Below are 25,740 nucleotides of genomic sequence, written 5' to 3'. Positions count from 1 at the left end.
TGCGTTTTCATATGGTTTGGGCTTTCACGTAGGGATAATGAATTCTCCATCCACCTCTCGTACACCTTCCCGGGTCCTATAGGAAGATATAAGATTATCTGACCTCCTCGTGTGAACCCGGGATTGATGATGTTTCAGTGGGCGCCCGTGTGGTCGCGCCTGCTCACTCTGCAGCGGCCTGTCCTGTTCGTAGCTCCCTGATTGCGTGCCTTCTGGAAAGATGACGACGTGGACACATGGAGAGAGAATCCGGAGCAGCAGCAGCGCTCCGAATGTTCCCTCTTGGTTTGTCCATGTTGGTTACAAGCCTTGCTGAGCTGGGGTAAGAATTTGTCTCTGCATGTTTGTGTTGTTCATTTCTCCCCCCACTTGTCCCTTGTTTTATCAGTGGAATCGCTGCACGGTTACCGGATCTGTATTCAGGCCGTACTGCAAGACAAGCCCAAAACCGTGAGCGTCAACTTGAAGAAGGTAAAAAGATGCTGCTGACAAATACTGCGACGTTCAGGTAGAATCGGCGCATTTGCCCCAGTCTATTTAGTAGAAGCGTAATACAGGGGCAACGTCGCTGCCGTTATTGAACCTGGTTTGAATTCCTGTGGGAGCTTCTTAAACTTTATCTGCCTGTGCATCGGGCTTAAAAATAACATGAAATTAACCTGCCAGAGAGCTGAGCTGTGTACCTGCAGGGCTGTGCCTTACACACTGTTTTATATACTGACCTGTGTACCTGCAGGGCTGTGCCTTACACACTGTATGTATATACTGAGCTGTGTACCTGCAGGGCTGTGCCTTACACACTGTTTTATATACTGACTTGTGTACCTGCAGGGCTGTGCCTTACACACTGTATGTATATACTGAGCTGTGTACCTGCAGGGCTGTGCCTTACACACTGTTTTATATACTGACTTGTGTACCTGCAGGGCTGTGCCTTACACACTGTTTTATATACTGACTTGTGTACCTGCAGGGCTGTGCCTTACACACTGTATGTATATACTGAGCTGTGTACCTGCAGGGCTGTGCCTTACACACTGTATGTATATACTGAGCTGTGTACCTGCAGGGCTGTGCCTTACACACTTAATGTATATACTTGCTTGTGTACCTGCAGGGCTGTGCCTTACACACTGTATGTATATTCTGACTTGTGTACCTGCAGGTCTGTGCCTTACACATTGTATATACTGAGCTGTGTACCTGCAGGGCTGTGCCTTACACACTGTATATACTGACCTGTGTACCTGTAGGGCTGTGCCTTGCACACTGTATATACTGACCTGTGTACCTGTAGGGCTGTGCCTTGCACATTGTATATACTGACCTGTGTACCTGTAGGGCTGTGCCTTACACACTGTATATACTGACCTGTGTACCTGCAGGCTGTGCCTTACACACTGTATATACTGACCTGTGTACCTGCAGGGCTGTGCCTTACACACTGTATGTATATACTGACCTGTGTACCTGCAGGCTGTGCCTTACACACTGTATGTATATACTGACCTGTGTACCTGCAGGGCTGTGCCTTACACACTGTATATACTGACCTGTGTACCTGCAGGCTGTGCCTTACACACTGTATGTATATACTGAGCTGTGTACCTGCAGGGCTGTGCCTTACACACTGTATATACTGACCTGTGTACCTGCAGGGCTGTGCCTTACACACTGTATATACTGACCTGTGTACCTGCAGGGCTGTGCCTTACACACTGTATGTATATACTGACCTGTGTACCTGCAGGCTGTGCCTTACACACTGTATGTATATACTGACCTGTGTACCTGCAGGGCTGTGCCTTACACACTGTATATACTGACCTGTGTACCTGCAGGCTGTGCCTTACACACTGTATGTATATACTGACCTGTGTACCTGCAGGGCTGTGCCTTACACACTGTATATACTGACCTGTGTACCTGCAGGCTGTGCCTTACACACTGTATGTATATACTGACCTGTGTACCTGCAGGGCTGTGCCTTACACACTGTATATACTGACCTGTGTACCTGCAGGCTGTGCCTTACACACTGTATGTATATACTGACCTGTGTACCTGCAGGGCTGTGCCTTACACACTGTATATACTGACCTGTGTACCTGCAGGGCTGTGCCTTACACACTGTATGTATATACTGACCTGTGTACCTGCAGGCTGTGCCTTACACACTGTATGTATATACTGACCTGTGTACCTGCAGGGCTGTGCCTTGCACACTGTATATAATGACCTGTGTACCTGCAGGGCTGTGCCTTGCACACTGTATATAATGACCTGTGTACCTGCAGGCTGTGCCTTGCACACTGTATATACTGACCTGTGTACCTGCAGGGCTGTGCCTTGCACACTGTATATACTGACCTGTGTACCTGCAGGGCTGTGCCTTGCACACTGTATATACTGAGCTGTGTACCTGCAGGGCTGTGCCTTGCACACTGTATATACTGACCTGTGTACCTGCAGGCTGTGCCTTGCACACTGTATATACTGACCTGTGTACCTGCAGGGCTGTGCCTTACACACTGTATATACTGACCTGTGTACCTGCAGGGCTGTGCCTTACACACTGTATATACTGACCTGTGTACCTGCAGGGCTGTGCCTTACACACTGTATATACTGAGCTGTGTACCTGCAGGCTGTGCCTTGCACACTGTATGTATATACTGACCTGTGTACCTGCAGGCTGTGCCTTGCACACTGTATGTATATACTGACCTGTGTACCTGCAGGCTGTGCCTTGCACACTGTATGTATATACTGACCTGTGTACCTGCAGGCTGTGCCTTGCACACTGTATATACTGACCTGTGTACCTGCAGGCTGTGCCTTGCACACTGTATATACTGACCTGTGTACCTGCAGGCTGTGCCTTACACACTGTATGTATATACTGAGCTGTGTACCTGCAGGCTGTGCCTTACACACTGTATGTATATACTGAGCTGTGTACCTGCAGGCTGTGCCTTACACACTGTATGTATATACTGACCTGTGTACCTGCAGGCTGTGCCTTACACACTGTATGTATATAATGACCTGTGTACCTGTAGCTCATTACAAGGAAATAGATGTTGTGCTGCTGCAGTAACACTTGTGCACGCCAGAGATCCTTATATTCCAGCTTTTTGCCTATTAATCACTGGGTTTTGTGTGTGTTTCCCCCCCCCCCCCCCCCCCAGTACCTTGATCTCCTGTGTTCCCATCAGCACAGACCGGTAAAGGGTCTGACCATCATGTGGGCTCTGGGACAGGCTGGCTTTTCTGACCTCACGGAGGGACTGAAAGGTGAGTGCTGCACTGGCAGTATTGTATTCCGCTTACAGGTGCAGCCCCTCCTGGCACCAAAGTGGGGTTGTTTGTAAGCTCCTTTCTCCCAGCGTTAAGTATTTCATCCACTTGTCTCTGTTTCATACGCTGTTCCCCTCTGTTATGCCTTGTATATGGTCTATGTAAATGCAGAGGACCCGTTACAAATACAGATATAGAGATATATGCATTCATACTTGTGGGAGAGGTGAAGTATTGTTAATTTAAGCCTTTGTTTAAGTAATGTTGTTGTTAAAACAATAGGCCATTACCTGGCCATTAATGGTGTAGCCAGAGAAGTTTACCCAAGCTGTGTGTGTTAAAACATTCAAAGCATTTCCCAATGCTGTTTGTTTTAACCCCTTACATGTTACTGCGGCTTGCAACGCATTGCTTTGTAACACGTTAGCCGGCACCTGGAGTGACATGGTGTGAAAGTATATAAGCATCTGCCTAACATGTCTGTGTTTGCCTTGCAGTGTGGCTGGGGATCATGCTTCCTGTGCTGGGTATAAAGACTCTCTCTCCCTATGCCGTTTCGTACCTGAACCGGCTGTTAATGTGAGTCACGTCTCTGTACGGTCACCGGAGCACAGTATTCTCTCGGGTTTATTCTGCCTGGTTTGGTCCTTAAGGACCAAACTCTTAAAGCTGCGCTCGGCCTCACAAGGCAAGTAAGATAACGCAGACTGTACCAGGCACATCGGTTTCAGTGCTGGCATTTTATTACCACTAATGTAAAGGGGGTTTAAGGCTGCACACCACAATATAAATAAATACATACAGTTTACCGGTGCTGCTGGTTCAAGGAAGTACCTGCCAGGCAAATTCCAATGCACACTGAGGAAAAAAGAGAGATCCAGCGCTCCACGGATTTCAAGATAAATGAATTTATTGTGCCACACGACGTTTCGACCAACAGGTCTTTTTCAAGTGATTAGGCATGGTCGAAACGTCGTATGGCACAATAAATTCATTTATCTTGAAATCCGTGGAGCGCTGGATCTCTCTTTTTTCCTCATTTTATTACCACTCACATGCGTGCTCTGAACAGGAAGGTGCCCCGTTCCTCCCATCTTAAATAAACCATACAACTTCAATCCCGTGTGTCATTAACCCTTGTTTAATCCATTTTCTGCCCTGTGACTGCAATATATTATAATCTGAGCCTGCCTGACATTTGCAGCACATTAGCGTTCACCCCCACAGGGCTTAGATCATAGTACTGAGCAGTTGCAGAATGGCGTGTCCCTTTGGCATTGAAGAGGTGATGCTGTGTAGAGTTGAGACCAGGGGATGAAATGTTTCTTTGACACCCTCTGTGTTGTAGTTTAATAAAATAAAATTTCCCAGGGCCCCTGGGGGTCAGACTTTTGCAATCGTTGCTAACCAAGCTGATAATGCCCATTTCAGCATGTTAAGAAATAATGTGCGGTTTTGTGTTTCGGAATGTGAACCAAGTTCATTTTCTCAATACTATCTGGGGGAAGTGTTGTGATTGTGATGGGAGCTTGAAATGATATTTTGGCTTTATTCTGATACCGACGATCTCACAACGTGTTCACTGCCTGTCTGGATTTCCGAATTCTTCCTAGTAATTTAATACCTGGATGATATAAATCTATCACTGCAGAGGGATATGCATGCATTTAAACCAGAAAGGACTGAGAAGCTTGAGTTGCAGGAAACCTCCTCTCAGGAGGCGAGGTGACATCTCCAGAGTTCATGTACCGATCGCATCTCCTGATCGTGCTCATTTACTTCTGTCTATAGAGTGATACCTAAAAGACGGAGCATCTTGGGGTCAAAGCAGCCGTCCCATTTCAGCGTCCAAAGAGCTAGCGTTTTCTGACCAATTATCTTTTATTTGTTTAATTATACATGCTTGAACAGCTGCTCTAATGCCTGAAGTAGCCACTACTAATGTATTATTAAAGCTGTTACAAAGAATTTGCTCTCCCAAATTTTTTTTTTTTTGTTTGTTTCAATTTTTTTTATTGTTTTGTAAAGATATATACAGCATACAATAATCAGTTCGTTTGGGGCACACATCTCGTACATTCACGGAGATGTGATAGGCGAGGAACATATACATATATGAGGACGTTATCTTCTAGTCTTGTACATCGCCTATCCTTCATTCTTACTAACATTCCCTTTCTTATTGTCTCCCAAAACTTTTTACACTGCACAAATATTTATACAACACTAGTTTCTATGGGGAAGAAACATTATTCAATAAAAAACTTGCCAATGGTAATCGCTGTGTGTGTGTGTGTGTGTGTGTCTATAGCTCGTGGCTGCGTGTGTACCGGATTGTAGCAACTGTCTCTCTTTCAGGATGCACTCGAACCTGACCAAAGGCTTCGGTATGATCGGCCCCAAGGACTTTTTCCCTCTCTTGGACTTTGCCTTCATGCCGAACAACTCGCTCTCCACCAGGTACGAGGCTGCTGGTTTTCAGAAACGGTGATGAGCGTCCCACACTAGAGTGAAAAACTCCCTTTCCCAGTAATCTGCTCATGTACAATAGATATTGAATGTACTTCTTGATCTCCCAATGACACCGCAACTTCCTATTGGCTGCCAGAACGAGCGGTGTAATGCGCAAAACTTTTATCTTGGGAACAGGGAGATCTCAGAGGTCTGGGCGCTGCAGATCAACTTGTGGGTCCCCCCAAAAAATGGGAGCAACTTTGTGTCAATCTAGACTTAACATATTGTAACCTGACATGAAGCCATGGTGGCCTCACTCCTATCTGGGACCATCAGTCACCTCGGCGTTACTGCTTCAACATCCTCCGTAGGAGCGTGTCTAAGCCGAGAACCACGGCTGAAGTACACACACAACCTTTTGCTTTTCTATATTTGTAAAGATGACGTACCTCCCAAGGTGTTTGCGAGGAATTGTAGGGTCACCGTGTGTCCTTTCTGTTTTACCCGCGAAGACGTCCCATTTCCGTCTCCTCAGCGCCGGGCAGTGTTTCCCTACCGCTAACTATGCGTTTGCAGCCAACAGGAGCAGCTGCGAGAGTTGTATCCGCGGCTGAAAGTGCTGGCGTTTGGCGCTACGCCCGAGACCTCCCTGCACACCTACTTTCCCTCCTTCCTCTCCAGAGCGACACCCAGCTGCCCTGCTGACATGAGAAAGGAGGTAAGGAGTCCTGCATGCGCGCCTGCCGCCTGCTCTTATCCCCTTGCGCTAGCACATAGGTGGCCAACGCCAGACCTCAATGGCCACCAACAGCTCGGGTTTTCAGGCTGTCCCTGCTTCAGAGAAACGGCAGGAAAGCGCACACCTTAGTACAGTATTAAAAGCTTTACTTGGCACGAGAATAAACAATGCACTTGTCCCTGCTTCAGCACAGGTGGCTCGGTCATAATGACTGAGCCACCTATGCTGAAGCAGGATTTCCTAAAAACCTGGCCTGTTGGTGGCCCCTGAGACTGGAGTTTGTCGCCCCAGCACTAGCACTGCGTGGGATACCGCCAGTTCTGTTTCTCGGAGTGCAGCCATGATGTAACGATATCTCGCTACCCGCAGAGAATACGCGTGGGGCTTTAGGGCTATTCACTGTCTTGTTTAGAAGCTATTACTTAAAAAAGAATCCCCTCAGAACAGGGCATTACTGGCCAATAATGCCCTGGCTGGAAGAGTTGAAGGCCCCAGGTGAAGCCGAAGTAACCCAGCCAGGGCATTATTGGCCAGTAATGCCCTGTTCTGAGGGGATTATTACTATTACAGGCTAAATGTAGACTTATTTCATGAATAAGACACTTTTTTGTATATTTATATAGATTTTATTAAAATAACATGGTAAATACATTAAAGCACCTCTATATACACTTACACTGCAGCTATCAATATCCACACACTGCCGCCCCCTCTGTACTCTCTCACACACACACACACACACACACACTGCAACTACACACTCACACACACACTGCAGCTACACACACACTAGATAGACAAAAACTGCAGCTACAAACAAACTCTGCAGACAGACACTTACTTTCAAACTCTCCCTCAACTCCCTCCTCAACTCACACTCTCCCTCCTCAACTCACACTCTCCCTCCTCAACTCACACTCTCCCTCCTCAACTCACACTCCCTCCTCAACTCACACTCTCCCTCCTCAACTCAAAGTGGAGCTGTGTTCAGGGAGGGAGGAGTCACTGCCTGGCGGCTGCTTCCTGACCAATCCCCTGCCCCGTCTCAGAGCTGTTCTGACAAAAGGAAAAGCTGATTGGCTAGAAATAAGCACTGTGCAAGCTGCCAAAAATTCCGGGCATTACTGAAGGAATAATGCCCGTAATTTTTACCAATCAGAGAACAGGGATTTCAATAATGCCCAGAATTTTACTGCTTTAGCCTATAATAGTGGTTATAACGCCAAGCTCTGGGGACACCAATTCAGGTTACCCATAGATTGGTATCTGTTTTAACCTGTAGGGAGCGGAATAGGAGACTTGATGATCGTTGGTAAAAGCCAATGGACGTACAATGAAGACGAGTAACTGGGAACAGACTAGCCACTTCAGCTGGGCTGGTTTCTTGGTGGAAATAATCATTTAGCATCAAGCTGCCGATTACTTAATACAAATACTAATCAGAGAGTACAGTACGTGTACACTTCTGTCTGCACAGGTTCATATTACAGCTGAGATACGCCAGGTTGAAGTCCGTTTTCTAGACCAGGGGTGCGCAAGCTGGGGGGCGCGGTTTTACAGAGGCCCCGCGCGCTTCCCGAAGGCACTTAAATGCCAGGGAACCGGCAAAGGCCTCTGTAAACCTCACTTACCTTGGTCCAGGCGGCTTCTGGAGATGCGTTGCCATGGCAACGCTGTGGCAAATGACGCCGCAGGTCATGTGACGTCGTGTTGCTATGGCAATGTGACGTCATGACGCCGGGAACCAAGGTAATGGAGGCGGCCGCCGATTTCTAGTATAATTACGACCTTGTGCTAAGGACAGATTTAAAAAGAAAAGGATTCACGTTGTGCAGCTTTCACCAGGGTGCAAGCAATCTGCAGCGTCACTGGGGTATTTCCACTTGTAATGGCCTTGGATAATTGAGCCATTTCATTCTTTCGGCCAGTGTGGCCTGCGGCACAGTGCGGGTGACGGCTCATACTGTCCATGTCCGCACATGTAACGTTACAGCTTAGGCTGCAGATCGGTGATGAATGTTTCTTCTCCCATCTGGTTTTTAGCTTCTTCTCAGTCTGAACGAATGCCTGAACAAGGATCCCCTGAGCTTCAGCGTGTGGCGCCAGCTGTACACCAAACACTTATCCCAATCCAGGTAGGCTCCAGTCGCAGCACACTGTGTGCGTGTGTGCGTGTGTGCGTGCGTGTGTGCGTGCGTGTGCATGCGTGCACGTGCGTGTGTGCGTGCGTGTGTGTGTGTGCCGTATAGTTTAGTGGCTGCCGATGGACTGCATGTTCCATTGAAGCCATAGTCGCTTATGCCAAGATCGCACGTTATTGCTCTATCGGTCTTATCTATCTTATAACTGATATTAACCAATTATTAGTAGCACCGATCTATTCTCCCCTCTCCCTGCTGGAGTCTGCGCAGCAAACGAGACTTCCAGAAAGAGCGTGTTCCTTGCTACGTGCCTGCCCCTACACGTGGGCCGCTGCACTGGGGGGTGCGTGGCATGAACGCGATGCGCTTTGTAACTGAAGGATGCGACATAAATACTTGGCATTTTCACCACTGCGCATTCACAGCTCCCAAACAAAACGTGGCTGGCGCGTTCTCGTGGTGGCTTTTATACTGCAGCAGTGTAGATGTTTCCTGTGCGAGTCAGTGGCCCGACACGACCGTTCTCGGTGGGTGCAGCTTTGTGCCGTCTTTAAGCATGTCGCCAGTCCGGCCTTCAGATGCATGGCACGGTATCTGGTCTCCCGGAGCAGAGATTGTGCAGACGCTTCCGAGACGTGGTGACGGTTTGGTCCGTGTATTGCATTGTAAGAAATGAGCACATGCTAAGCGTGACCCTTTCCTTTGTTTTCAGTCTGCTCTTGCAGCACCTTGTTGCCTCCTGGGACGCGACCTCCAGAACGGTGCGTTGGGGTGACTTTTCCTTGTACTATTCCGGGACTTGTGGGGGGGGAGGGGGTTGCACATTGCTGGAGGGCCTCGGTTTTTTGTAGATTCAATCCCTGCATTAAAGGCAGAAAACCAAAACACATCCTGGATTTTAAACCGCATTCTTCCTTGCTAATAATTCGGCTAAGTGCCGGTTCTTCTTAGGACCAACGCGTGCTAATGACAGTGACGTTTTTAAGGCGTTAAATGTGGGGTGAAAATCTGACCCCTGTAACAGACCTTCCAACATTTTGTACATCAAATGCGATACCCCTGTAGTTCCTCTGCTGGTGCTGGGCGTACAGGATGTCCAAGCAATTCCCCATGGGAGCGCCCTAACCTGGGGGTTTGCAACTCCAGTCCACAAGGGCCCCCAACAGGTCAGGTTTTCAGGATATCCCTGCTTCAGCACAGGTGGCTAAATTGGTCTGAGCCCCCTGTGCTGAAGCTGGGATATCCTGAAAACCTGACGTGTTGCGGGGGGGTGCCTAGTGGACTGGAGTTGAGAACCTATTCAGCTTCCCACACGTGGCAGGTCTGTTTAATAGGTACAGCTGGTCAGGTAGTGTAACTGCTAAACCGAGCGTGCGGGGAGGGTGTGCCGCTGGGTGAGGGTGTGCCGCTTGGTGAGGGTTTGCCGCTGGGTGAGGGTGTGCCGCTATGTGAGGGTGTGCAGCTGGGTGAGGGTGTGCAGCTGGGTGAGGGTGTGCAGCTGGGTGAGGGTGTGCAGCTGGGTGAGGGTGTGCAGCTGGGTGAGGGTGTGCAGCTAGGTGAGGGTGTGCAGCTGGGTGAGGGTGTGCAGCTAGGTGAGGGTGTGCAGCTGGGTGAGGGTGTGCCGCTGGGTGAGGGTGTGCAGCTGGGTGAGGGTGTGCAGCTGGGTGAGGGTGTGCCGCTGGGTGAGGGTGTGCAGCTGGGTGAGGGTGTGCCGCTGGGTGAGGGTGTGCCGCTGGGTGAGGGTGTGCCGCTGGGTGAGGGTGTGCCGCTGGGTGAGGGTGTGCCGCTGGGTGAGGGTGTGCCGCTGGGTGAGGGTGTGCCGCTGGGGGAGGGTGTGCCGCTGGGGGAGGGTGTGCCGCTGGGGGAGGGTGTGCCGCTGGGGGAGGGTGTGCCGCTGGGGGAGGGTAAGCTATGTAAGGGTGTGCAGCTAGGTGAGGGTGTGTAACCCCGCTGCCCTGAGACTCGGGCGGGGGACGGTTTCCTTTGTGTGATGTCACATGTTACGCAAGAGTTTTCACAGGCAAATACCCCCTCTCCCTTCCAGCCTTCCCTGTATTGGCTCTTTGATACGGATGGGGAGGGGGTAGAGGAAACAATTAATTGACAAACGCTCCCCATGTTCACCCAAAGGATTAAAAAACGTATCGATGTCATTTGTTTCCTTGTGCAAAAATGAGCCAGTTTCTATTTTCTTGTTAGTTTACTGTTAATGTTATCTGATCATTTATTTTACTTTGTTTTGCTCTCTCTCTCAATTAATTATGCTGCCTTCATTAACCAAACACAAGGGAGATATTCTGGGTGAACAATCTCCCTGCACATGGGACAGTTTACAAACAGTCTTATCACGAGAGATTAAAGATTACAAAAAAAAAAACCATATTTGGTTACTATGGAGATTTTTTTTATTTGTTTTATTATTTAAGATACATTTGCTTGTTTGTTTAAAAATTGCATCAATAACCTACATTTAACCCATTGAACACCCCCACTGCCTTTAAGTACAGTTTGATCCTTGAGGATGATCCCATTAAATTCAAAAGGTTGCAATTCTTCCCAGAATCGCTGACCTCGTGCACTCACTCTGGTAACCGAGGAGTTAAAGGTGCTGAGTATTTCCGTTTATTGCGGCGCCCCCTGACACTGATGCGATGGAACGGGCGTCCTTCACGCCTGCGCTTTGTTTTGATCTCTTGGGGTTCTGTTGATCTTAGATGAGGAAATCCCTGCGGGAAACGGTCCATTCCTTCAAAGTTACCAACGAGGAGTTCTCTGCGAAAGGACCAAACTCCGAGGACGCTGGGGCCTGCGACACCGCGTGTCAGGTAAAAACCGCGCCGTCACTTCGCTGGGGGAGCCAGGAAGGCTCGCGTTTAATATAGGGGGGGCTCAACTCCAGTCCTCAAGATTTCCCCCCCCCCCCCAACAGGTCAGGTTTGGAGGACATCCCAGCTTCAGCACAGGTAGCTCAGTCACAGACTAATTGAGCCACCTGTGCTGAAGCAGGGACCGATTGAGCCACCTGCGCTTAAGTTGGGATATCCTGAAGACCTGACCTGTTTGGGGTAGAGGGAGGGGGCTCGAGGACTGGATTAGAGACTAATTCCTGGTCCCACCTCTGTCTTTACCAAGGCTCTCCTGCAGAAGCTGAAGGGCGGGGGCTTCCCTTGGTTCCGGCTCTTCCTTGTGGCGCTGGTGTTTGGATCCGGTTTTGTGATCCACGATGTCCGGACCAACGGCTCCTTTGAAGGTGAGCTCGTGACTACAATGTCGCCATTAAACCTATTTAATAGGAACCTCAGGATTGCATAGAGATTTAGCCTAACGTTCATGGAGGACAGTTAGCGACGCACAGTTAGGTCCGGAAATAATTGGACACTGATACACGTTTTGTTATTTCGGCCGTGTACCAAAATAAATTCAAGTTACAGTTAAATAATGAATATGAGCTTAAAGTGCAGTCTTTCAGCTTTAATTTGAGGGTATTCACATCCAAATTGGAGGAAGGGTTTAGGAATTACATCTCTTTAATATGTAGCCCCCTCTTTTTCAAGGGACCAAAAGTAATTGGACAATTGATTCAAAAGCTGTTTCATGGACAGGTGTGGGCTATTCCTTCGTTATTTCATCATCAATTAAGCAGGTAACAGGTCTGGAGTTGATTCCAGGTGTGGCGTTCGGATTTGGAAGCTGTTGCTGTGAACCCACAACATGTGGTCAAAGGAGCTCTCAATGCAAGTGAAACAGGGCATCCTTAGGCTGCAAAAAAAAAGGAAATCCATCAGAGAGATAGCAGGAACATTAGGAGAGGCCAAATCAACTGTTTGGTACATTCTGAGAAAAAAGAACGCACAGGTGAGCTCTGCAACACAAAAAGGCCTGGACGTCCACGGAAGACAACAGTGGTGGAGGATCGTAGGATCCTTTCCATGTAAAGAAAACCCCTTCACAACATCCAGCCAAGTGAAGAACACTCTCCAGGAGGTAGGCATATCATTATCCAAGTCTACCATAAAGAGAAGACTTCACAAGAGCAAATACAGAGGGTTCACCACAAGGTGCAAACCATTCATAAGCCTCAAGAATAGAAAGGCCAGATTAGACTTTGCCAAATAATATATAAAAAAGACAGCCCAGTTCTGGAACAGCATTCTTTGGACCTATGAAATTAAGATCAACCTGTACCAGAATGATGGGAAGAGAAAAAGTATGGAGAAGGCTTGGAACTGCTCATGATCCGAAGCATACCACAACATCTGTAAAACACGGTGGAGACAGTGTGATGACATGGGCATGCATGGCTTACAATGGCACTGGGTCACTAGTGTTTATTGATGATGTGACGGAAGACAGAAGCAGCCGGATGAATTTTGAAGTGTATAGGGATATATTGTCTGCTTAGATTCAGCCAAATTCAGCGAAGTTGATTGGACGGCGCTTCACTTTACAGATGGACAATGACCCAAAACATACTGCGAAAGCAACCCAGGAGTTTTTTTTTTTATAACTTTTATTTTTTATTGTTTTTCCAAACTGAAAACAAAGGGGAAAACAAAAGAGAGGGGGGAGGGGTGGGGAGCGGGTACAGAAAATAAGGAGGTGTGTTTTTTAAAACAATTTTTTTAAGACAAAGTAGTGGCATATTCTGCAATGGCCGAGTCAATCACCTGATCTCAACCCGCTCGAGCATGCATTTCACTTGCTGAAAACAAAACTTAAGGCAGAAAGACCCACGATCAAACAACAACTGAAGACAGCTGCAGTAAAGGCCTGGCAAAGCATCACAAAGGAGGAAACCCAGCGTTTGGCGATGTCCATGCGTTCCAGACTTCAAGCAGTCATTGCCTGCAAAGGATTCTCCACAAAGTATTAAAAATTAACATTTTATTTATGATTGTGTTATTTTGTCCAATTACATTTGAGCCCCTGAAATAAGGGGATTGTGTATGAAAATGGTTGCAATTCCTAAACGTTTCATACAATATTTTTGTTCAACCCCTTGAATTAAAGCTGAAAGTCTGCACTTCTATTGCATCTCAGTTGTTTAATTTCAAATCCATTGTGGTGGCGTACAGAGCCAAAATTATGAAAATTGTGTTGGTGTCCAATTATTTCCGGACCTAACTCTATTTATCGTTGAAGAAACAGGAGCAGATCCAGATCACTAAATATTTTGTAATCAGAAAATGAATTTATGTAGCCACACAGCGTTTCACCCAACAAACATGGTCTTTATCAAGTGACACGGCAAACGTTTCACCCAACAAACATGGTCTTTATCAAGTGACACAGCATGCCATGCCTTGATAAAGACCATGTTTGTTGGGCGAAACGTTGTGTGGCTAAATACATTCATTTTCTGATTACAATCTTTAGTGTGGATCACTGTCTCTGCTTCCAGCAAATGGGGAACATGGTTATTTTGTTTTATCTCCTGTTTGAGTCATTCAAATGCAAACAGCACATGCTTACAGGAGACACTGGCAATTAAAATAAGGCGATAAATCGGTGTTAACGCGCGTTGTTTACAGATCCATAATAGAAGACGGTAGCGAGACGCTGTAGTGTGTTACAGAACGTTCGTGGACCAACCTGTATGACAGATTAGTTTAAAGACCGACATGATGAATTGATGGCGTACCCAGCTTTCCAAACCTCTGGGTCTCCACGTGTGCAGCAAATCGACACGTTCCCAGCACTAATGTAGCTAAGAGAACGGTGTATAATGTATAATAAAACACCAGGTTCCAAATAATTATATAGACTATTAGGAAAGTGATTATACAATATATAATACATGTTAACCAATGTTGGTTATCTCGCCAAGAGATTACACGGCCTGAAACTGAATAGAGCTATTCACGCAGAACTGTCCGCCCTTCTGTATAAAACAGTACTACTTGCGTATCTTAATATCTAGTAAGGGAGTATCGGGCTGGTGTGAAGATGGGCAGAGGACAAATTAATCAGCAGGGCTTGGGAGAGCCAAACACGTGTATGAGATCACCCGTACTCTTAGTCCGGTAACGCCTAAAGAATGACCATATGCGCTGTTGAACCCTCTAGCATCTAAAGGGGTTAAGGCATGTATACCTTTTACCAAGACATGAAATAGCAGAACCAGAACAGCCTGCAGAGTTCAGGATGCACCAGCGCCAGTTGTATAGTTTGGAGACTCTGCCTTCTCCACGGGTAGAAGTCCTTTTTATGGTGGTTAATCCGATTTCATTCTTTCTATGCCAGCATCTTCATCAGCTAAAATCCTGCGACAGTCAGGGCTACTGTCTGTGTCTCAGCAAGCCTGGAGCAAAGTGTCCCATTACTCTCTACAAGGCCACAGGTGAGAGCAGCAGTCGCCGTCCATCTCTTCACATGTTCATACCACTACAAGTTCTCCTGGTCCTCCACAGCAGAGAGAAATTGGTTAAAGTAAAACATACTTTCTAGAAGACGATTGCAGGGAGAATTGTTGCATCATGTTACATACTATGCATGGTATGGAGGATTTCCCATGATGCAGTTGTATCATATTATTTTTAAACGATGCCTCTTGCACGATCACCCTTTAGGTTGGGTTGTGTCAGAAAAATAACTACAATCCACATTGATTTGCTCTCTTGTATTGTTTTTCAGCTGGTTAGAGAAGAACGTTCCTCTGTATTATTCACAAGGGGTTGAGGTCTTGGGACCAAACCTTGAACGACTCTGGGCAAAAACCAGTGAAGGAGCAGCTTACATCTCCAACAAATGTTCCTCTCAGATAAACTGGGCCCAGGACAATCTGCCGTGGTTTATTGAATGGGTAAGGAGCGGGCTCTCGGCTCCTGATGTGCACCCCTCCGCGTACCACGCAGAGATCCGTGTGGTTACTCCAAATGAAAGTTAACGCACATAGCACATGTATATATCTATACTACGTACATTTTAAAAAAACAGGTCATCTGTTTTGTCGTAGCCAGCCTATCTTTTGCGTGGGATTTAAAAGGCCGTGTGTCCCTAATATAAGGAACACTCCACATAAGCCACTTGTGACAGACCTGTATTTGTTTTGCATCTCATTGTAGAATAAGTCTTCTACAGAACGTGTCATGTTAACGCAGCAGTCTGCTGTGATTGCCATGTTTCATTTTGCAATTACTGTGAGATCTTTTCCTGCCCTCTCCAGCACTGTTTGTAATGTTACAATCTGACGCTTTGCTCAGGAGGTGTTTTTGAAACGTGGCGGACATGCCCTGTCAGGAAGATATGGCCATTGTGATTTAGGCTTGTGGTGGGAGCACGGCTTTTTGATAAAACCCAACATGATGTTAAATGTAGAGTTATTTTAACTTGACCACTCTAAGACCTAGTCCCCTCTAATCTTTAAGCAAAGAACATGTTTTATATATTTGAAAACCTTGCTAACCTTCCTTGAACCTTCCTAAGTGGGAGACAGATTCCAGCCTGTCGCTGCTCTGGTTAGGAGAGGAACAGCCAATAAGCAGCGAGTGACAGAAGCAATGGCTTCTGGGAAGGAAACAATGGTGAATGTAGTTTATGGCACAGTGACAATACCGGAAACTAGAATACAAAGGAAAGAAAAGGCACTTGGACCAACTCATTCCTAATGGGATACATGTATGGATAAGTGAATGATTTAAGAAATGACTTTTATCTACATAAGGTGTATAACAGTGTGTGCAGATACATGAATTCGCTGTAATTGACTACAATTTTCTGCCTGACGTTCAAAACATTAATTGAAAATTGGCTGTTGCGCTGACTCCTTGTGTTGGGACCCTCACAGCATGCACAGGATTCTCACCAATGCAGTGAGATCAGTGCTGAATTAATGGGGTATGCACTTCTTTTAGGCTAAGGGGGGCCCATAGGGATTGAATGCACACTTTGAGAACAAATTGCTCACCCTATATGGCTGTTCAATGTACTGGAACTTAAGGCAGGAAATTGTAGGCCGTTACAGCGAGCCCATGTATCTGCACGCATATGACTTTATGTATACGAGTTATTTCTTATCACTTGCCTTTGTATTGTCATTGTTATCCCAGCAGAGCAGCGCCCCCTCACAGTACCCTACAGGCAGAGCGAGGGCACCTCTTGTGCTCGTTAAATACTGGAAAATAGAATTCTTCCTGCCAGGAAAGTTGGAGATGTTATTTTATGAATATATCTTTGGTTGTACCTTTTTCATATGATGTGTTCAGCTCCGTTGACATGAGGTTGGAATTGTACCTTTAAAAACACCAAAAACGTCTCTGGATGTAAAATCTGCCCCTCCGTTCTCCGCAGCCTGGCGCCGCTATACATTGTGGTCTCGGCAGCCTGGCCCCCCTGTACATTGTGGTCTCCGCAACCTGGCCCCCCTATACATTGTGGTCTCAGCAGCATGGCTCCCCTGAACATTTGTGCTCCCGGCAGTCTGGCCCCCCTGAACATTGTGGTCCCGGCAGCCTGGCCCCCCTGTACATTGTGGTCTCGGCAGCCTGGCCCCCCTGAACATTGTGGTCCCGGCAGCCTGGCCCCCCTGTACATTGTGGTCCCGGCAGCCTGGCCCCCCTGTACATTGTGGTCCCGGCAGCCTGGCCCCCCTGTACATTGGTCCCGGCAGCCTGGCCCCCCTGTACATTGTGGTCCCGGCAGCCTGGCCCCCCTGAACATTGGTGTTCTCGGCAGTCTGGCCCCCCCTGTACATTGGTCTCGGCAGCCTGGCGCACCTGTACATTGTGGTCTCGGCAGCCTGGCCCCCCTGAACATTTGTGGTCTCTGCAGCCTGGCCCCCCTGTACATTGTGGTCTCGGCAGCCTGGCCCCCCTGAACATTGTGGTCTCGGCAGCCTGGCCCCCCTGAACATTGTGGTCTCGGCAGCCTGGCCCCCCTGTACATTGTACTTTGTTACCTCCTAGGTGCAGTCCCGGATCCCGGACTCATTCCATCACTTCATTGAGTATCTGCGAGAGCTGCTGCTCTACCTTCATCGCCACTACCTGCTGCCAGCGGTGGAGTATTCCGAGGTGGCCATGCAGCGAGCGTGGGAACAGTGTGTGGACTCGTGCAAGTAAGCAGGCATAGACATTGTGCCCACAACATGCCCTGATCTGTGGGGGGGGCAGCATGTTACTGCACTACCTTCTGGTTATGAAATATCCGAGTATCTCTGGGGCTTTTATTTATCTACCATGGTCATTTTCTCAATATTCTCTCATTCCTTGTGTTCATATCGCCAAACATGCACTGTGAACATTTCTGAAGTGCGTCTCTGTAATTACGCAGGCGCTCCTCGGTTATCCGACGGCATCCGTTCAGCAAAACGTCAGATTGCAAATCCAATGTATGTTACTCCGCAGCGGCGAGCATTGCATAATGCGTTCTGACGTCGGATAATGCGTTCCGCGGAATGCGTTATCGCGCGTCGCGTACCGGAACGACGGATAGCGAGGACCACCTGTATATGTATCATTTCTGACCTAAAGCTTTCATTTTGTGTTAACTGTGGCACAACATGACCAGGAGCAGGTGCAAAGTCTTCCACTTCAGAGGACAGTAAATTTACCACAAAGCTTTTGTTGTTGTTGCCTTCTGGATGCACAGTGTTTTGTGATAAAGTGGCGATGACGAGAACCTTATACAGCACCGAGAGGTTGAGAACTTCAGAGAATTTCCGCCTGATCGCATGTGTTTACCAGGCGTTCTGATCCTGTACATATCGAGGTTTGAATGGAATGAAGGTTCTTTGGGCTCCATTAAGTGTGGGTGACCCTTACTCCTTCCAAACACCAGCAGCACCGTGACACTGTTTTGTTGTTGTTGTCCATTACGGATCTGTGACGCTCTCATGACACACTGCTGTTTTCTCTCCCTATAGCTCATGTTTCCATATTTATGGTGTGTGTGTGATGTGCCAAGTGTAATATGCATGCAAAAAAAACGCTTGTACACGAAATATCCATTGCATTTACAATGGGACATATACATTGCATTGGAAGCTCCTTAATAGTCAAAGGGCCACGTATTTGGTGATTCCTGTCATCCCATATGTAGATGTAAGATGACCTATTTATGTCCTGCCCAAATTTCCTTCTAAAGGCAATGTACCTCTATAGGATTCCCAGTGTTCAGGCATCCTATCTATACATGTGTTTAGGACTTGGTATATAAATGAATATAAATATCTGATTTGTTAATCTGTAAGGAACTGTTATGGTCACGTGATGCCTCTGATCACAGGGTCCTGTACATGGTTGCATTCCCTTCAATATTGAAATTGCTGAGACTTGATAAAATATCACCAATATGTACATGGATGGTGCTATATAAATAAAGATATACATACAAGTTATTAAACCCATTAGAGCAGCGTTTCTCAGCCCTCTCCTTGGGACGCCCCAGCCTAGCCAACTTTAGGGATAAACAGCTAACCCCACATCCAAATATAAGAGAGGCAGACATGTGCTTGGTAATTCATGGGTGCTTCCTAAAATCTGATCTGGCTGGGGTGTCCCTTGGAGCGGTTTGGGAATGACTGCACAAGTCTTGCTTTCTGGCTGCCTGAGCATGCGCCCCAGTGTTGTATAATAGGGATCACTGATTTCTCTTTGGTTATTTTTAGTGGTGAGGTCTCGTGGGACTGCATGAAAAGCCATATGAGCAGCATCACCAATTCCTCCTGGACATATCTGCAGAATGCAACATTAGCCATCAAAAACTGGGCCTTGGCAATGATTTCCAGCCATTAGAGACTATTGGTTGGAGTGCGAAGCAGAACAAGACCTGGACCAGTCCCGTCACCTGAGGAACAGAATATATATTTTTTTCATGGGTTTGTCCCTGAGAATAAGAATGTGTGACTGGGAGAAAATGCACCCTAGCTGTTATTGGTTGTAGACTTGGCAGTCCTGGGAAGAGACATGAGGGCTGCAATATGCACAAACCTTTTTGTGTTTTTATTCCAGAGCTAAATTGGGAAACTGCTGCTTTTGCAACTTTATAGTTTAAAAATACATTGAAGATAATATGCACGTGTGTGTGTGTGAGTGAGTGTGTATAAGGGTGTGTATAAGGGTGTTATGGATGTGTTTTGTAAATTGTCTGGTCCCATTAAGTTCAGAGTTGGCTGGAGCCATCATGGGTATATTTGTTATGCAGATGTCTCAGTGCTGGAGAACTCCTCCCTGCAATCTCCCACCCTGTGACTTCACCTGATTTTTAGTTGTGTGTGTAAAGATTTAATGTGAAATCCCACAATAGCAGCAATTAACCATTTCTCTTTTCCTCAACGGTTTGTTTCTTATGCCTTTATCTGGTCTTTTCTTATGCCTTTATCTGGTCTTATCTTAACATGGCAAATAACTGTGTGTGGGATATTGTCACTACCATGTAAGTTGAAATGCACCCTCTTCTTTTTAGCCGAATAAAGACCTTTCCATCTCTCCTAAAGAGAAACCAGAAGTAAAAATCAGATTTGCCCATCACCCTCAGTGAAATGTCAGTGTGATTAGGGACATACTTTCATGGACTTCACCAAATGAGGGATGAACAATGTCATTGGGAGAAACATTTTATAGCAGCGGTGGGATAGAATCCTTTGTTTGAGGGGATATTTTCCTGTAGGCCGTTCTAGTCATTGGTAACAGGATCCACTTAATAGACTTTCCAATATTCTGTACCAAAGAAATGACGTACCACTGAACCAAAGGCAAAGACTTGAGACAAGTGACCGACTAAGGGGAAGATTTATTAAGTAACGTTACGAGTTAGCCCAACGGAATCGGCGTCAACTCCCATTGACTTGAAAGGGATTGGGTTTGCTAACCCGTACCGGTGCTTGATGAATCTGCCGCTAAGAGCCTAATCGGTGCTCTAGGGTCCCAAATACTTTTGCAAAGTGATGGCTAATTTGAGTGCATAGACTGAAGAGAACCCCCAGATAATCCGAAATTACCAGCCTTGCAGCTTTTAAAACAAAGTTGTCATATCATACAGTATAGGCCCATACTTACAAATCCCCATACTTACAAATCCGGGCTATTCCATACGATACTTTCTGGTGCCGGAAGACCCAAAACAAGCCATTCACTTGAATGGGGTGTAAGGTGTTTGATGCTATAGCACCACATAGTAATTATATAGGCCACGATTTCTTCCTTGGAGTTCCAGTGTGTGTCTCTGGAGTATGAAGGGTTATTAAACATGTAAGGGAAGGGGCAAAAAATCAATTTACTCTTCTGATTTATAATATGACATGGTAACATAACGATATTAGGGTGTGGGTTTCAACCTGTGTTCCGTGGATCCCAGGAGTTCCACTGGTAGATTTTAGGGATTTCCTGATGCAAATCTTGTAAAAGTGGACATTTTATTCTTAAAGCCCCATTTTATTTTTTATATTTAATTGAAAAGGGTTATGATGTTATACTGTAATGTTATAAATTGTAATGTAGAAAACTATTGGTTTATTTAAATATGAGCAGTAGTATTTTACATGCATAGGACAAGTTCTTTGGGGTTCTGCAAAGTCACAATTTATAAAGTCCTTCTCCATTCTTAAAAGGTTGGAAAACCACAAGTTTATTAACCTCCGTTACAGGTTATTGCACCGTGATGCCACGTTAACTGCCACTCTCGTCGATTATAGTGTGATGATACATATCGGAGGATAGTGGACCCTGGCTCGTGTCTTTTACGATGGAAAAGTCTGTGACGTTTACCCCAGTGGTGGCTGCATTTTAATGGGTTTCTTATGGTTCCTTGAGAATCCAGTTCAGAGGTTTTTGGAATTGTAACTAAACACCTCCACTATCTAACAACAAATAGAAAGGAAACAAAACATAAAAGTGTGACGCGTCTTCTCCAGTGGTTGAGTGTTTGGAGTAGTATCTGTCAAGGACCCTGCTTGGTTTGGGCTGTTTAACCCTTCATAAAATGTGGATGTGTTTGTTAGGCAAGGATTGCAGTCTGTGTGAGAAGAATCCCTCTTCATTGAGTTACACACAGGTGGAGTCATGTGCAGGTTACATTATAATTATATCATCATTCCATTGGGTCTCCCATCTTGTCAGATACAAAATTGTAGCCTCGGCCATCATAAGTCAGGAGCCTGTAACCTGCTGTGTAAAACCTGATCTAGAACAGTCTCCCAGAGTGCATCATTCGCCCAGAAGTCCCAGCTCTGCTGCCTTTATTTGTACGTCCTTTTACTTTTCTACATCCGTTGGCATCTAAAACGCAGCTAGAAATGTAATAATAGAGTAGGAAGAAGAGGACCAAGTATTCATTCATGTCTTTTGTTCAACCTGGTATAGGCTGTATACAACCAGAACATTAATTCAGCTTACAATAAATGTGATGCTATAACTGTACTGTTTGTGATATCTCTGGATTTGTGTCTAATGAATGTATTTGTTTTCTACCATGGGGTTTTCTGATTCTGTTCATTTAAATGGGCAGTTCCACTTAGAAGACAAAAAAATGTAGATGCCTTTGTCAATGTCATTGACTTTCTAAAACATTCAGCCACTGTTCATGTTAAAATTGGACTAATTAGTATCCTGAATACATTTGATCTTTTCACTGTCTCCTCTATAAACTTCGTGCCAATCAGACACCTCGGAGGTCCTCAGCCGTCTCCTTATCGCAGGCCACTGCAATGTCCTTCACCAATTGGAGAAGCACCACAGGTTAACTTGCCTCTGCTCATCTAAATATTTATATATTCAATTGAAAAAGCTTTTGTTAAAGTGCTGTTAAGTTTCATAAGCAAACCCTTCAAAAGTCTGTTAAATGTCAAAGTTTAGGTGACACGCAACCTTAACCACCCCTACCCCCCCACATCTGCTTTGCTAATGTCATCAAACATGACGTCACAAATAACACGCTCCCATCGCATCGGAGAATGTGGAATTCAGCCCCAAAGAACCAGGCTTCTCTGGTCCATTTCTCCTCCAGCCCACTCAGCTTTTCTGAACCCTTCATCCCCACCTCCCCATTGCACCTCTGATTCCTGTTGCCTCCTGCTCCCCAGAAACACGAGGCCTCTCCAATCCCTTTCTCCCTCTCAACCCCCAAGCATATTACGTCTCTGATCCCTTTCTCCTCCCCATCCCACAACCATTAGGTTTCTCAGATGCCTTTCTCCACCGGCCAACCAGAAGCATGCAATCCCTTTCTCTTCCTTACATCAGGCTTCTCCGCTGTCTCTCACTCTGCCCCTGCAGGTGCATTAGACTTCTGTGATACCTTTGTTCCCCTTCCCTCCCCAAGTATCTGCAGACCCTTTATCCCTCCGCTCCCTCCTCCCCACAAGTATCAGTCCTCGGATCCCTTTTTCTAATCAAGCGTATCCCACAAGTATCAGGCTTCTCAATACCCGCTCCCGCCACAGGGCTTGCCCATGCTTGGTTGTAATGATGGTTTTAGAGGAATGAACAATTCTGGTCAGACATTGTCTACGGTGCAATAATAGTAGTCTTTAGTGTACTACATACATCCTGACGTGTTGCCTGCGTCACCAATTCCATAATTACCTTTATCCACCCCACGTTCACTGATGTGATGGGATCATGTCATGTGTGACATCATTTGTGACGTCATGTATGATGACATCAAGAAAACATGGAGGGCGGGGAAGTTAAGGTGGTGTGTCACATTAACACCGAAATGGCATACTATGGAAGGGTTGGCTTCCAAACCTTAACTACACTAAGATTTTTTTCAATTGAGTTTCTACAGCGTTTATCCTATATACCATGTATATCAATTGGTCCCGACGACACTTTCTTTCGTAGGTATATCACAGCGAAAACTTCCAAAGCGCAAACTAGGTGGAAACAACTATAATAGCATTAAGCAAGTGAATAAAGGTGTTGAGTGAATTACATTTCCTAAGCGGCCACTCACATGGTGAAATTCAAAGAGATTGAAATCAGAAATGACACATATCTGATTACGTGGTAGGTTGAGAGATCAGGAACTCCCCAGGGTCATAGAAAAAAGAGAAAATACATACTGTAGTGCCCAATGCTACATCCAATTGACAAAACACATAAAGTAATAAGTATAAAGTTTAAATACTTCAATAATAATAATAATATTTACTTGGTTATTTAGTTAAACCCTTTGGCCAAAGCGTCATAAGCCTGCATACCACGCCACTGTAGTACAGAACAGTTTTTATATTTACAAACAAGGTGATCAGTGACCCCATACAAGGTGATCAGTGACCCCATACAAGGTGAGCAGTGACCACATACAAGGTGAGCAGTGACCCCATACAAGGTGAGCAGTGACCCCATACAAACTCACAAGCGCCAGAATATAAAAGCATATTTTGACCACTCTGGGTCCACTATGTCAATATCCTGCTAGCAGACAGCTGTAGAGTGGTGGCTGGTAAACCTCGGCTGTCTTGTGAAGAGTCACACTTCTGGGATTCCCCGGTGAATGACGTCACGGCGTCGACTGAGCCAATGGGAGCCTTCGATTCAGCTACAGCTTCTGTAGTGCAGGGATGAGCAGGCACGGCACTCTGCACTCACAGCGCTCGCTCGTAGCAACACAGGACCCCCCTACGCATTTTGTTCCGTTGCGGGAACTTCCTCAGGGGTCCAGTAATAAGTCCATGATGCACTGGTCTAGTACGTATAGTCCCTAAATCTGGCGTCGCGGCGCAAACATTAAATTACCGATAAATGTAACATCAATAAAAAGCAACTCACCTGGCTTGCTCCATGCAGCAGGAAGAGGCGGGCCTGGCTTTGCAAGCTAAGATAGCTGCGGGCCAACACGCGCCAGCCAATCAGGAGAGGGGGGAGGTTTTTTATTTTTTTTCCTTTGCAGAGAGCGCGCGCTGCCTGGCACATCGCGAGCTAAATATTGGCTGGGCCGCAAAAATAATCGTTGCGGGCCGCGAATTTGACATGCTTGCTGTAGATATACAGTAAATATGTTTCCATGTGTGTCATATTGTGTATACGAACTATGTGTATAATGGAGAAATCTTCCTGCAGGCAGCAGATGGGGGATTAGCTCAAATGGTAGAGCGCTCGCTTAGCATGCGAGAGGTTACGGGATCGATGCCCGCATTCTCCAGTTTTTTAAATAGTATTTTGTTTTTAGCCCACTATTAATACAGAGGGATTCTCTGTTTTTAGCTATGTTAAAAGGGGCACAACCAAAATGTGTTTGAGTTGCCCCAGTATAACACAAAGTGAAGTGAATATGACACAGTAATATTACAGAAAGCATATTACTGCATTACCAATACTCTTTCTTTCTTATCTCTTTTCTATGTCAAGCTGTGTGACGGCAGGGGGTAGCCGGCCTTCATTAATAAAGGTGACACCGGGCTGGTTACCCCTGAAACCGTATGTCAAGGGCTGAAGTGTCAGCTCTTGGGTCTAGTTGTGCACCCTAATGTATCGTCCTGTAGTTTACGGTCCCCTGCAGGAATGTAAGTTAGGGATGCCGTCGGGTGTAGTCAGGATCCCTGTTAGGAAATAGCTGCAAGACACATACTTTGGGAGCAGGAGATTAAGGCTCGTTGTATACAGTATGCGGCCGTGCGTGCCTATGCGAACGCGCGTGCATGTGCCGTATGCTTTTTGTATGTATACTGTGAGAGCTGTGAAGGTACAGTGTTTGTGTGTGCTTGTGTGTTTATGTGTGTATGTGTGTGTATGTATGTGTAATTTATTATTTATTAAAAAAAAAAACATTGGTAAAAAGAAAATATTTATTACATTTGTGTAGACACACAAATACATACACACATACACACACATACACACACACAGCCAACTAAAATTCCTGGCACGCGCGCACGGTGTTGCGCGCGCCCGGCACTATATAAAAGCGCTACAGGTGGATATTAGGGAGCAGCTAGGGTTAAACATCTGTGTAATGTGTTGCTGACCGGAGAAGCCGGTAGTACTGTTATGTTACCCGCAAATAGTGTATAGCCATGCATAATAATGGTATAGAGCTTGTGGTCATTGTATTTACAGGCAGATTGTCAGTGTGAGGGTTCTGTGAGCAGCAGCTGCTGCTCAGAGCAGGATAGAGACTGAGGGATATAGATTGAGGGATAGGGACTGAGGGATAGGGACTGAGGGA

At 46.2% G+C, this 25,740-nt stretch overlaps 1 protein-coding gene and 1 non-coding gene across 2 annotated transcripts in view; both read left to right on the top strand.

Moving 5' to 3' along the window:
• TMEM214 (transmembrane protein 214) overlaps positions 1-21,989 on the top strand; it is a 32,934-nt gene extending 10,945 nt beyond the window's left edge. The window contains exons 5-17 of the mRNA XM_075595307.1: positions 389-471; positions 3,192-3,297; positions 3,798-3,879; positions 5,659-5,760; positions 6,331-6,472; positions 8,537-8,628; positions 9,347-9,395; positions 11,349-11,459; positions 11,767-11,884; positions 14,878-14,974; positions 15,268-15,436; positions 17,538-17,689; positions 19,241-21,989. Coding sequence (XP_075451422.1) covers positions 389-471; positions 3,192-3,297; positions 3,798-3,879; positions 5,659-5,760; positions 6,331-6,472; positions 8,537-8,628; positions 9,347-9,395; positions 11,349-11,459; positions 11,767-11,884; positions 14,878-14,974; positions 15,268-15,436; positions 17,538-17,689; positions 19,241-19,367 — 1,430 coding nt within the window. The 3' untranslated portion in view covers positions 19,368-21,989. The remainder of the gene's footprint in view (positions 1-388; positions 472-3,191; positions 3,298-3,797; positions 3,880-5,658; positions 5,761-6,330; positions 6,473-8,536; positions 8,629-9,346; positions 9,396-11,348; positions 11,460-11,766; positions 11,885-14,877; positions 14,975-15,267; positions 15,437-17,537; positions 17,690-19,240) is intronic.
• A 2,655-nt stretch (positions 21,990-24,644) lies between these two features.
• TRNAA-AGC (transfer RNA alanine (anticodon AGC)) lies at positions 24,645-24,717 on the top strand. Its single transcript has one exon. It is a non-coding gene; the product is annotated as a tRNA-Ala (tRNA).
• Positions 24,718-25,740: the final 1,023 nt, after the last annotated feature.

This window comes from Ascaphus truei, chromosome 4, assembly GCF_040206685.1.
Source record: "Ascaphus truei isolate aAscTru1 chromosome 4, aAscTru1.hap1, whole genome shotgun sequence".
Classification (NCBI taxonomy): Eukaryota; Metazoa; Chordata; class Amphibia; order Anura; family Ascaphidae; genus Ascaphus; species Ascaphus truei.
Note: the sequence above shows the minus strand (reverse complement) of the source record. Positions and strands in the feature narration are given on the sequence as shown.